This window comes from Schistocerca serialis, chromosome 4, assembly GCF_023864345.2.
Source record: "Schistocerca serialis cubense isolate TAMUIC-IGC-003099 chromosome 4, iqSchSeri2.2, whole genome shotgun sequence".
NCBI classification, from domain to species: domain Eukaryota; kingdom Metazoa; phylum Arthropoda; class Insecta; order Orthoptera; family Acrididae; genus Schistocerca; species Schistocerca serialis.
Window position 1 is genome coordinate 570,811,074 of NC_064641.1, and position 12,715 is coordinate 570,823,788.

At 42.0% G+C, this 12,715-nt stretch overlaps 1 protein-coding gene across 1 annotated transcript in view; it reads left to right on the forward strand.

The window, feature by feature from the left end:
- Window positions 1-12,715, forward strand: part of LOC126474022 (UNC93-like protein) — a 413,395-nt gene that overhangs the window by 282,504 nt on the left and 118,176 nt on the right. The window contains exon 6 of the mRNA XM_050101427.1: window positions 5,470-5,629. Coding sequence (XP_049957384.1) covers window positions 5,470-5,629 — 160 coding nt within the window. The remainder of the gene's footprint in view (window positions 1-5,469; window positions 5,630-12,715) is intronic.

A 12,715-nucleotide genomic window follows, 5' to 3' on the forward strand; every position in this document is an offset into this window, starting at 1 on the left:
TAGCAGGAGCGTGGTACCGGACTGAAGCGCCTCGAACCGCTCGGCCACAACGGCCGGTCCCTTAGTCTAAGATTCACATCCAAGCAACCCCGTGCACTAAAAGAACATTCTCAGAATTGCATTCGTCGAATTAAGGCCAAAGTTGGATACTTCTGGACGACGTATCCAGGATTTGATTTACGGGGAATGAAGGTTCAACAAATCGTCATTGTTGTAAAGTTGACTTATAATAGAACGCAAAATTGAACTATGCTGTACAGTGTGTGTAATTACATATAATGTTTAAGTTCTTGTGGGTTGTTTGGATAGTAAATTATAAAATTTATCATAGAGCAGAAATCAGTCAATAAAATTCTTTTGTCGATGGCATGTCCATGGAGTTGTGTTTGCGCATGTATGCCGGCAGTCCACGTCTTTCCAACATGTAGTACAGTTTCAAACAGTTAGCCCAGTAGAGATAGCTTAAAAATGGAGAGGATTGCGAAAGACGGAGTAATTTCGAATTTCAGATATGTTGTATTTATTACTCCTCTCTTGAAAATTCCAATTTTTAGACCTTCTCCCCGTTATGCGTTATCCGCCTCTTGAAAAAACCGATACAAATGTCACTTTTTCAGTATTTCCTCAGTAACTCGTTTCAAGTGCATCGTAGGCAAAATTATGCTATTATCAGTTTTAAAGATCGTTAAGTTTCCTGCAACTTTTATATATTATATGTTGGAAAATTATCTGTAAAAATGTCAAGAAATCGCCAAAAGTTAGAAATGACAGTAGTTACGCCTTCATAACTTTTTACAGCGCAGTTTTGTGCACAATGGATTCTAACCAGTATTGCAGAGGATCTAAATTCCTTCAAGATCCATAAAAATATTTATATTCACTCTCTATATACGCCAGGAAGTTTTGCAATAACAACTTTAGTGAAAGTGGACTCTTTATTGAAAACACCATTCTCTGTCAAAAAAGTATTCCCGAATGTAATATTATCTTTAAGCCATTATTTGTGCAATACATACATGTAGTTTATACTTGTAGTTCCTGATATTCGTGTAATTCCTGAAGAATCAGTATTTTTGAAAAAGAAAAACATAAATTTTCAAAGCTTTTACACGTACTTATGTTTCAAGACAATACATTTTAATAACAGATTTTAAATTTTATTTTCATAATATATACAAAATTTAAAGTTAAATATTCATCAATTACTGGTGTTCTTCCTCACATGTGGTTAATTTATACAATTGATCACTTCAACCTATAGGCAGTGGATCATCCAAGCGCCTTCTCCCATGTTGAATTCAACCTCTCATGCATTACCGTATGATTCAAATCCACAATGAACACTCACAGTGGAGCATTGAAATCCTCCTGCTTTGCTGCTGCATTTGTTCTCATAAGTCTTTCTGCGTTGGCATGAAATCAAGTTCAGCAATGTCTGTAGACCTAGTTCTTTATTCATTGGCTCTGGGGTTAGGTCTCCAATGTCCTTCTTCTAGCCCCATTTGCGGGCGTCTTTTTCACTTTTTCATATCCCATTCACGTTTGCACTTGTGAATAAGTTCTATATGTATGATACTGAACTGCACCCATTGTTGGAGGTAGACATGACAAATCGAATTAGGTATTTGTGAGTGTTCTTTCCATGTATGATTCAAGTTTCTACGAGCTGTGGTACTTGGCAGTGACTCATCATACAAAAATTACTTTCGTCCTTAAGCATTGCACACCTGGGTTTTTATCTTGATGCATGTGATGTCTGTTAAGTTGATAAATGGTGATATCTACTCACCAACTAGATTTTTCGTTACTTTCGCAAACTTTTTGAAGGGCGTCTGAGATGTTCTACAACTTTTGTGTTATACAGTCTTACGTGAAACTGGTCAGTTCTCAAACATTGCACGTATCATGTAGACGTAGAAAAACAAACGTAAAAACAAAACAAAAATAGAGAAGTTATCATATTGTGTCTACTAACCGTTCCTCTCTCCTACGTAACATTACTTAAAATAAACATTTCAAAAATGCCAACCACGATAATAACAACAATTTCCAGGGTTTCCACGAAGCGCGATGACTACGGTAGTTCCAAGCTGCTGCCCTGTGCTCAGATGTCTTCTCACTGCACCCTGCCTCAGCAACTGTGACAATTATAGTAGTCATCAAGCAGGACACCACTACCTGGTCATTCCAGCGCTCCAGACAAATCACATTCCATTGAGGCTCAGTACACACATCTGTGCCCATACTGTCGCCAACAGTGGTTCATCGCTGATGTATTCCACTCACGCTTTACGCCACGCTGACAACAGCCGCGGTTCGAAAGCGAGCAAATTTTGAAGTAAATATTACGTTGTAGTCGAAATTAAGATCATTTATACCACTTTTGTAACTTTCTTGGAAATTTCGAGAGAGATTTGAACCCTTAAAACCCCTGCTCTGACTACGCCTAAGCTACTGGTTCTATACGAAATCGGCAAGGGAAGACGTATGTGGTAAGCATTGACAAGGAGGAGGTACAGGACGATAGACCATGTGTTAAGATATCACTGAATAACTTCCAAGAAACTAGAGGATATTTTGGAGGGTGAAAACTTAATCGAGGACGTTGCGTGTAAGTGCTAGGGCCATGCAAGTGCTAGAGCAATGAGAGCGCGTGGCCTATCAGCGTGGTTTGTGCACGCCTGCGAAGTGCGAGAGAGAGCTAGAATACACTTCGCGAAATGTGGCGAAAGTTGCCAAAGGCGACCAATGCTTCTTCGCGTAATAACAAAAGTGAGTGAGCACTTGTCTGTGGCCACGCGTATATCACGCGCTTGTGCGAGGCCACGTCGGTATCACGCGCTCGCACACTCTTGCACATCGGCTGCGAATCTGCAATGTGTGCTTGTTGCGATGCGCTTCGGTTATCATCAGAGTTCGGCAACATTTATTCAAATGACGAATACAGACTGAAAATTATTATTTGTTACGCGGGAATAACAAACAAAAATATTTATTCCAAAATATTATTCATTTACACGGTTAAAAACATTCATTTATTTATCTGTGAATAAAAGTCGTTACGTATAACAGATACATTTGAAACCCAATGAAATTTATTGCTCTGATTGTTGGTCACTTATTATTAGAGATGTGTATTTCCAAACAACTGTTTTTTTTTTCAAACATCTCATCAGAAATTTTATTCCATTTTCGCAAATTTGACATTCAGCCACACGTTCTACATATTTAATGAGGATACTAGTGCGCTATATCTTCTTAAATCCCCTTTATTTCAAAATAACGGTACAATACTTTCAAAACACGATCGTGTCCAGTAAAAACTGAGAAATTATCAGGTCTGCTGTATTTATTTGTTTACAAATAATTCGATGAAATTCCACTTTACCTTCAGCTCTCAAATTTTGTTCAAAACAAAATTTTCTTTTTGCGAAATGGCATAATTTGAAAGTCTTGACCCGATTTCTTCGATATTTCTTTGATTATTAAATGTCTGTAGCTTGATGTAAGCTTCCCTTGATCATGAACATCAATGAAGGTGAAGCATTTCTTTTGAAATCGTAAGAAATACTTTCCTGCAATAATTTCAGTTAAAGTAGAAAGGTGGAGAAAGTCTTCCAATCGTCTCTTAACACTTTGTCGATAGAGACGTTGCCAGAGAAGTTGCCAGTGTGCTGCAATAATATGAACTCTAATTTGTGTACCCAAACCTTTTGTAATTTTTCAATCTCAAAGCTCTATGTAACTCGATCGGCACATTTCACATCGAAACATTATTCCATACTTTAAAGGAAAACTTACTCAGAGTTAATTCGGAAACATTTTCGAACGATTTTGGACTTCCGCAGCGTTCCATAAGCGTTTTAGGTGGCTTTAGATTAAAAGTCTGGAGATGTTAGCCATCAGGAACCACTGATTTCTTGCTTGATTCCCTGATTTTGTAGCGCAACAGACACGAACGAACTGCACAATTATGTGAAACAGACTCTCTCATCCAGTAGTGTTAGAAATATAAGGATAAGAGTTTGCGACGACTGCATTCTCATTCGTGGCTACTTACGTAGAGCACTGTCGCAACAGAGGTGGGGCTGGAAATATTGGTTCAAATGGTTCTAATGGCTATGAGCACTACGGGACTTAACATCTGAGGTCATCAGTCCCCTAGAACTGTGAGCTACTTAAACCTAACTAACCTAAGGACATCACGCACATCCATGCCCGAGGCAGGATTCGAACCTGCGACCGTAGCGCAGGAAATAAGGCGGCTTTCACAACCTTAAGGTCTGTTTCAATGCCGCAGTGTTTTAATGGGCATGGTGGTGTGCCACTGGCTTCCTCCCACCCCTGAAGCGAATTACATAGCCTGTTAGAGGTCGACCTATATTTCAACACGTACTCCGAAACACAGTGCTATTTGACTTGGCTTTCTTCTCACTCGTATGGGTCCCAGAAGCAACACGTAGCCGAAACCTCCTAGAACACAAAGGAGTGATACTGACTGTGGAGTAGCTTAAGACCTTCTTCAACGTTTTAGAATAGAAGAAGGTCTTAAGATACTCCACAACTTCCAAAAATCTCATAGAATGGATTTAATGGAGGAACTTGAAATTTTTGTAGACCACAAAAAGCAAGGAGAAAAAATTCTCAACGAAAAACTAGATAGTAAACCTGTTAATTTTTTCTGATGTTTCTCCTGCACATGATAACAGTGGCAATTTTCGTAAATAAGTACACTTTCTCATTATAAAAAGAAGTAATCAATAATTTAGTAGCCAATAGCGGTAAAAATATATTTTATAATTGACAAAATTATATGTAATCCCAAAGCACTGTAGCGCCTCAAACTATGTACAGACTCTTCGTAAACCGTAGTGTCGTACTATCTTTGTGGCGTGTTTTGTAAACAGTCAAAGTGATGATTTGTATATATATATATGATGTTCTGCTTAATAGAGGAGGCACAGTACCTGGAAGTAGCAACCAAAATTACAATTTCTAACATTAGCATTTAAAAACAATCAAAGATTCATTTTGTCCGATTTCCCGATTGCAGTCCAACCGAAAAAGCCACAAGAGACACAGAAGATCACCTATGCAAACATCACCAAACATTTTCATGTAAATGCACTGGAAAAGGAGAATAAATTCTCGAAACGAGTTTTGCGAAGCATCTAAACATAATTAACTCGACTAGTTTTCATTCTTTAAATCTAATGTGATGCACGAAATTAAAATGCACTACAGGAATTTCACCGAAAACCATTTCAAATAATTTTCTCATTCTTTCCTTTAATTCATTCATCTAAAATAGTCGGCTTGCTCATTTTGACTCCTATTCCACTAAGCGAAGTTTTGAGAAATCGTGTGAAGGCACTTGCCAGTTCTCAATTCGAGATGAAACGGCACCTCCTGGTAGCCCCTAGGGATGAAGGTAGGTGGAGTGCTAACGCCTTGTGACGCGTTTCGCAGGTACTCCGGGATGACAACGCACAGCGAGCCGTCGCTGTCCGGGGTGCAGCTGCTGCGAGCCGCCGGCCGGCTGCTGCGCCACCGCGACCAGCTGCTGCTGCTGCCGCTCACGGTGTGGCTGGGCCTCGAGAAGGCCGTCATCGCCGCTGACTACACGGCGGTGAGTGCGCGACGGCGCCCGAGCTAAGCGACGCTTACAATTAGCGCCGCAGTAACTTCTTATTCGAAACTTCCTCTCAGCTTAAAACTGTGTATCGCACCCGAATTCGAACCCGAAACCTTGCCTTCACAGACTGTGGTCTTACCGACTGAGAAATTCAGCACGAGTCACGAACTAGCCCGAGAGGTTGAGCTCAGTCGGTAGGAAATCTGCCCACGAACGTTAAGGTCCCGGGCTCGAATCCCACTCCGGCACATAGTTTCACGTTTGCCAGGAAGTTTCAAAACAGCGCACGCTCCACTGCAGAGGAAAATATTCATTTTGGAATATCACTTGGCGGAAAGAGAACTTGTTCTTCTTCATTGTCTTTGCCGCCCAATACTTAGCACGGTGTTGGCTGTCGTCGTCTTCTATTGAGGCCTCACTTGTTCCTTTGCTATCCATCTTCAACGCTCGCCATTAAAATTCGAATAGCATGAAGAGAGTATGTTACTAAAGTTTAACAGATATGTAATGTAGTTCATTGTTTCATGTCGATTGGAATTTCGCGGCTACCGCACAAAACTGACATGAAAATCGCCATCTACATTCTACACTCTAAGACGGAGAAAAAGATGACACACTACGAAACAATTATTCGAATGGGTCGGACGTCGGTAGAAATGCTGTACATGTACAGACGAACAAACGACCGCAGTTTCAGAAAAATTTGACGATTTATCCGAGAGAAAGAGCTTCATAAACTAAGCATATCAATTACGCGTTGGTCAACCTCTGCCCATATTCAAACAATTACTCGGCTTGGTATTATTTCATTGATTTGTTACATTTTCTCCTGGGGAATATAGTGCCAAATTCTGATCAATTGGCGCATTCGATCGTCAAAACCCCGAACTGGTTGCAGGGCGCTGCCCTTAATGCCCCAAACGTTCTCAATTGGGGAGATACCTAGCTACTTTGCTTGCCAAAGTAGGGTTTCGCAAGCAGGAAGCTAAGCAATAGAAACTTGCTGAAATGTATGCTCATGAAGGACAGCGAAAACGAGCGTAGAATATCGTCATCATATCGCTGTGCTGTAACAGTGCTGCGGATGTCAACCAATGGGGTTCCGCTATGAAAAGAAACGACACCCTAGACAATAAGTCCTGGATGTCGGCGTGTTGGCGAGCGACGGTTAGGCTGGTATTCGAGAGATGTGGGGTGCGTCTCCACGCACGTCTGGAATCTCATTGAGTGGGTCCCCATGTCGACCTGAACCCCGACGACCAGCGATATTGCTATTTACGTTAGTCGGAATCCCACTTCTGACATCCACGTATCGAATCTGTGGGTTTTGGTGGACCTTAGCGCTAAGCAGGATCTCAATGGCCCTGCGTGGTTAGCGCACGGGAAGAGTGAATTTTTGTTCGCTCCAATGTGAACGTCACGTACCCTGAGACAGGATGTGGGGTTGTATGCAGCTTGGCAAGTAACCTCATGAACAGCCCGACGACGTCTGGAGTACCATGGACTCTGATTGCGATGACCGCTGTCGCACCTCCACTTGCAGCAGAAGCGCGCCGACGGTGGCGCGCCTAACAACGAAACAGTGTGTGAGGACTGTCCTTCTCCCAGCAGGAGCCGTACCAGTGGGGTAGCGAGATAGGCCCCGCGAAGGGTGCAAGCACAGAAGGGGGCGCGTAACTGACCGAAAAAAAAACATGAAAGTGAAGCTGGTTAAAAATAAACTGAGAGAAGTGCGCGCGTTCCCCTATATCTCGTGTTCCCATCTACTGCCTATGGAAAGCCATTCTCTCCATCAGTTGCTCTAAACGAACGTTGTTATTACAGCGTCATGTCTACACTCTCCTTTCACCATAAAGAAAGGACACCTACCGAACAAACGTCTAATCCTAATATCATATGTGTGGAACGGTACGCTTGGTTCACACATTATGTCGGACGTCAGTATAACATCGTACACGTCCACAGCATCAGCGGGTGTGTAAATGATAAGAGTTGCAATTTCTGAGGCAACCACAGTGCGTCTGTGTCGTTTGTGTTTAGTCCTGCTACCAGGCTTGGCAGGATGTGCTATGTGATGGGTGTGAGCAGCGTCAGATGTTGGGTGATCACTGTGAAGGATACGGGGACGTCGCGTACTCGTGGGATAGAACATTATCAGCACCTGACAGAGCTTGAAAGGGGCCTCATTGTAGGTCTGCATTGGGCTGTCTAATCGTGCAAAATCGGAATTTGTAGGGCATTCTGTTGTGACAGTGGCCTGAAGTTGGACTGCATGAGAACGTGACGGCATACATACTCGACGTGATGGTTGCGACTGATAACATCCAACACTAATGGGTAGGATAGCCGTATTGTGAACCTTCACATTTCTGGCTGCTATCCGGAAACAATGTACTGCCTACAACATTCTGTTTCATCCCGCACCGTTGATCGGAGACTAGCAGCACCCGTATTAGACAACGTCCGACCATACCTAGGCTTCCGTTAATATCACAACACAAACGGCTACGTTTTTAGTGGATCGCAGACCGGAAAGTATGGACATCTGATGAATGGCGTTACGCTGCGTTCAGCGATGAACCGCGGTTATGCACTACCCTGGATATGCGTCCGACCACCTAGATTTACGTTTCCCGTGATTTCCTAGGTCTGTTAAGTAAAAGCTGCCATGATTCAGATTTCCTCCCGATCCTTCTCTAATTCGTACTCGTGTCGCCAGCGACCTCGTCATCGACGCGACCGTAGAAAGTATTCTTCGCTTCTCCATTTATCCAGAGGTCTAAGGATTCAGATCATCACCATTTTGGTTACAGTCTGCCGTGAGTCAAACGAACCAGTCACCGTCGTGCTTCTTTATTACCTTCTATACCCCCATGAGTCCTACTGCCCAAAATACACTGACGGATAAAAGTCGCTGCATCAAAAATTGATTAACGTAATGAAATTTCGGAAATACATTTGTCTAGGTAACATATGTGAGTGATTAACACTGCAAGATCACAAGTTAATGCAAGCACAAGACAAACCATTGTAAATGTGAACTGCTAGTACACTAACAACAGGTGTAAACGCTGTAATATTGAATGCAAGTATGCAAACCTGCATGTATTATGTTGTATAAGGGCCAGATGTGTTTGTGGGATAGAGTTCTACGCCTGTTGCTCTTAGCTAGTCAATACAAGAACAGTTAATGCTGTTTGCGGATGACGCTGGAGTTCGATATTGTCCCATATGTGCTCGACTGTAGACAGATCTGGTCATCGAGTAGACAAATACTACACGTCGACACTATGTAGGGTTACAACAGCGGTATGTGGGTAAGCATTTCTGTTGGAAAACACCTCCTAGTATGCTGTTCATGAATGGCAGCGAAGCAGGTCGAATCCCAGACTGACGCACAGTTTTGCCGTCAAGATTGTTTTGATAACCACGAGAGTGCTCCTGGCGTCTTACATAATCGCACCATGCAACATAAGTCCAGGTGTAGGTCCAGTGCGCCTAGCACCCAGACAGTTGGTTGCAGACCATCAACTGGCCTCCTCCTAACCAACATACGGCCATCACTGGTACCGAGGGAGAACCATCGTTTATCAACAAATATAACAGTTCTCCAACCTGCCCTCCATTGAGCTCAGGATTGACACCACTGAAGTCGCAAATGACGATGGTTTAGGGTCAGTGGAATGCACGCTACCGTGCTTCTGTTGCGGAGGTGTCCTTGAAGTAACCGATTTGTAACAGTATTGCAGAAGGAACATCCAGCTTCTCGTAGCCCTATTCCAAGACGTTGTTGAAACTCAGTGATGTGTTGATAATTCCATTTTTGTGACGTTAAAGGCATTATTGACTAATATCAAATCACCGCGTCCAATCTCAAACGTAAATAACGCTCACGACTATTACAGTGCGAATTTAAAGCAAACCTAGTTCGCATCCTGCGAGCGGCGCGAAATTTGAATAGACATTATCTTACAAATGTAGAAAAATGCCTACTAACTTTCGTCTATGTATCACAGCTCCTTCTTGGTTTTGCGATTTTTTCCCTCAGTGTACTAAGGCATATTCTTGGATGGGATCTAGTACCCCTGCAAAAGTCCGCCGATTCTTTAAGGACACGATTGTGTTGACATAATCTACTTCGTAGTTTGAATATAAGTACAATCTCAAAGTATCCTGCCAATTGAGCCAAGTTCGTCACTGTTTTGCCTACTAGCGGGCCTATGAGATCGCTCCAATTAATTGTTACTGACTTACTGATATTTCAGTCATGTATTACGTTTTTGCAATTTTTGAGGTTCTCAGTATTACGTTTCTGAGCGCACAAAGCAATTCTATCCGTTTCGCCACCCTGAAACCCTATCAAGATATGTCTGGATCTTTCTGTAGCAATTTCGGACGTACTTTATCTCACACAGCTGCACAAAGACAGAAATCAGAGGATTTTCGATACCCCATAAGATCTTTCTTTCGTTAATAAGCGTTGCCGTCGTACGGTATCGAATGATTTGATCTAGTATCCCAGCAGAAAACCCCCGATTCTTTCAAGACACGAACTTCCATGTATATCACATCTTCAGACGTCTCACTGCATTACAAATGAATTGCTGTGTTAAGTATTCGAGGTTAAGCACGTAAGTGAGATAAAGTTTAGAAAAGTTTTGAAAGTCTGTAAAGTTTGTTGGAACTCACCAAGTGCTCTCACTATTATCTAACACTGAATGAGTATCGTCTGGATATTTTGAGCTCCGATTTAAACAAAAGCCAGTTTTTCACGAAACTCAAAGTTAACGACACTACATCTTCCGAACTGTGTGTCATACAGTGATATAATTTTGTAGGTACATTCAGTGGTATCTGTGGATATTGTCTGCAAAATGTGTTGCGAATAAGAATTAGTTGGAAAGTAGTAATAAATCGAAAAGTCATGGCAGATGATGTTTTACTGCGTGAACGACTTGAATGCAACGGAGTAAGGTGTCGCAGTAGTTAGCACAATGAACTCGCATTCGGGAGGACGACGTTTCAAATCCCGTCCGGTCATCCAGTTAAAGGTTTCTCGTGATTTCCCTAAATCATTCCTGCCAAATGCTGGGATGGTTCTTCATTCCATATAACTCGAGATTGTGCTACGTCTCTAAAGACATCGCTAAGCTTTACACTTAGTTAACTCTAATCTCCCGTTTTCTCTTAAAATGAGGTAAGCTAGAAACTTTACGCCTTTCATCATTTTAGGCCGGTGGTCCTGCGAGAAAATATTTCGTGATGGTTTGAAATTGCGTGTAAATTTTTTTGGGAGTCGCCAACTGCTCGCGCTCACAAATACCAAACAAATGAAGTCTGAATAATTGGCACTCCGTGAGTTAAGTTGCCTCAAGACATTAGAGTTTGAACTGTAGTAGTGGCAGCTACTTATTTACAAGTCATACAAAATATGTATACGTATTTCAAGGTTTTACTGTCCTTCAGACAAGTCACCGGCGTTGTGTACAGAGTGAGTCAAGAATCCGTTAACATTAGTAAATTCAATACTGGACGAAATAATGTAGGCAGATAGATAAAAATTGACACACATGTTTGAAATAATATGGGGCTTTACTGAAACCAAAAAAAGTGCACGAAATGACTGATGGACGGGGCTTCATATGATACAAAAGCAATAGTTAGCATAACATTTTATTTTAAAAAAAGATGATGTTCATTATAACAAATGTTCAGCTTGTCGACAGTCCTTCATCAACAATACCTGTTGTCGAGGGACAATGTTGTGAAATCCAATGTATAGCGTGTCATTAGTTATGCTGAGAAGTGGTCGTCGGATGTTGTCTTTTAGCATCCCTATTCAGGTCGGACGATTGCGGTAGACTTGCGGCTTCATGTAACCACACAACCAATAATCACACAGAGTGATGTCTGGATACCTATGAGTCCAAGTGTGACGGACGTGGCCACTCATCATGCGATTCTCGCTAAACGATATATGCACAAGACATCATTCAGACGTGTAGCAATATGGGGTGGAGCGCCTACTGCTTAAAATTCGCATCTAAGAACAGGTATTTATCAGCTAGGTTAGGGATGATCTGACTCCCTCTTCTTCTACAGCTCATTTTACACACGATTCTCATGCGGCGTCAGTGGTGTGTTGCTGTCGAGAGCCATCTTTTGGCCAGCTTTTGCTCTCGTTTATGGTTTCATTAAAACCGTATGTCATTTATGGTATGTGTGTCAGTTCTTACCACTCTGCCCTACTTTATTATGTGAATTAATTCATTTGAAACGTTAACTGATTTTCGGGTCACCCTGTATGACATGTTGCAGATAGTGTGGATGGCGTTGGATAGCTGTAACAGCGTAAGTTGTGATGATAGTTCAAGTGGTGTGGTATAGTTCCCGACGAGTAATATTTCTGAAGCGAATGCCATGAAGTGATTCCTTTAATCAAGCTGATGTCACAAATGTTTAAGTCCTAGGGTGTATGGCGGGTAGTGCAACACTTTCCGGCCTCATCGATCAATCAAATCAGTCATAGTTTGCGCCATATCCATACGAGCACTGTCCTGCAAAACGATGGGCAGGTACTACAGAAAGGATCGCCGCTTTTTTCTGCAAGCTGTTCATTTTTGAAGCACAGACTGCGACCAGTTAGAGAACGAAAAACTTAATCCCTTGTGACTTTACACTTTATTCTTAAACTGAAGGAAGCACTTCATGGCATTTGCTTCAGAACTGTTACGGAGATTCATCGGACAACAGACTGCTCGGCTCGAAGACAACCATCGCTGCTACCGGTGTCCTACGATTCCCACATCGCTGACAACGGGTTCTGCACAGCACTGATGACTGTTCTGAAAGACATTAAAACTGAGAGTTGCACGTATTTTGTGTGAATTGTAAATAAATTTCAGCCACTGTTAAAATTGGATACTTCGTATACTCGCAGTTTGAAACCGTAGTACTTGTCTTACTTTCTGAAACCTTTATCATAAAATTATAGTTTAGATACACTGCTGGCCACCGTAAATGCAACACCAAGAAAGACAAGAGGTAGCACAACAAGATTTATTTTGTAGATTACATGTT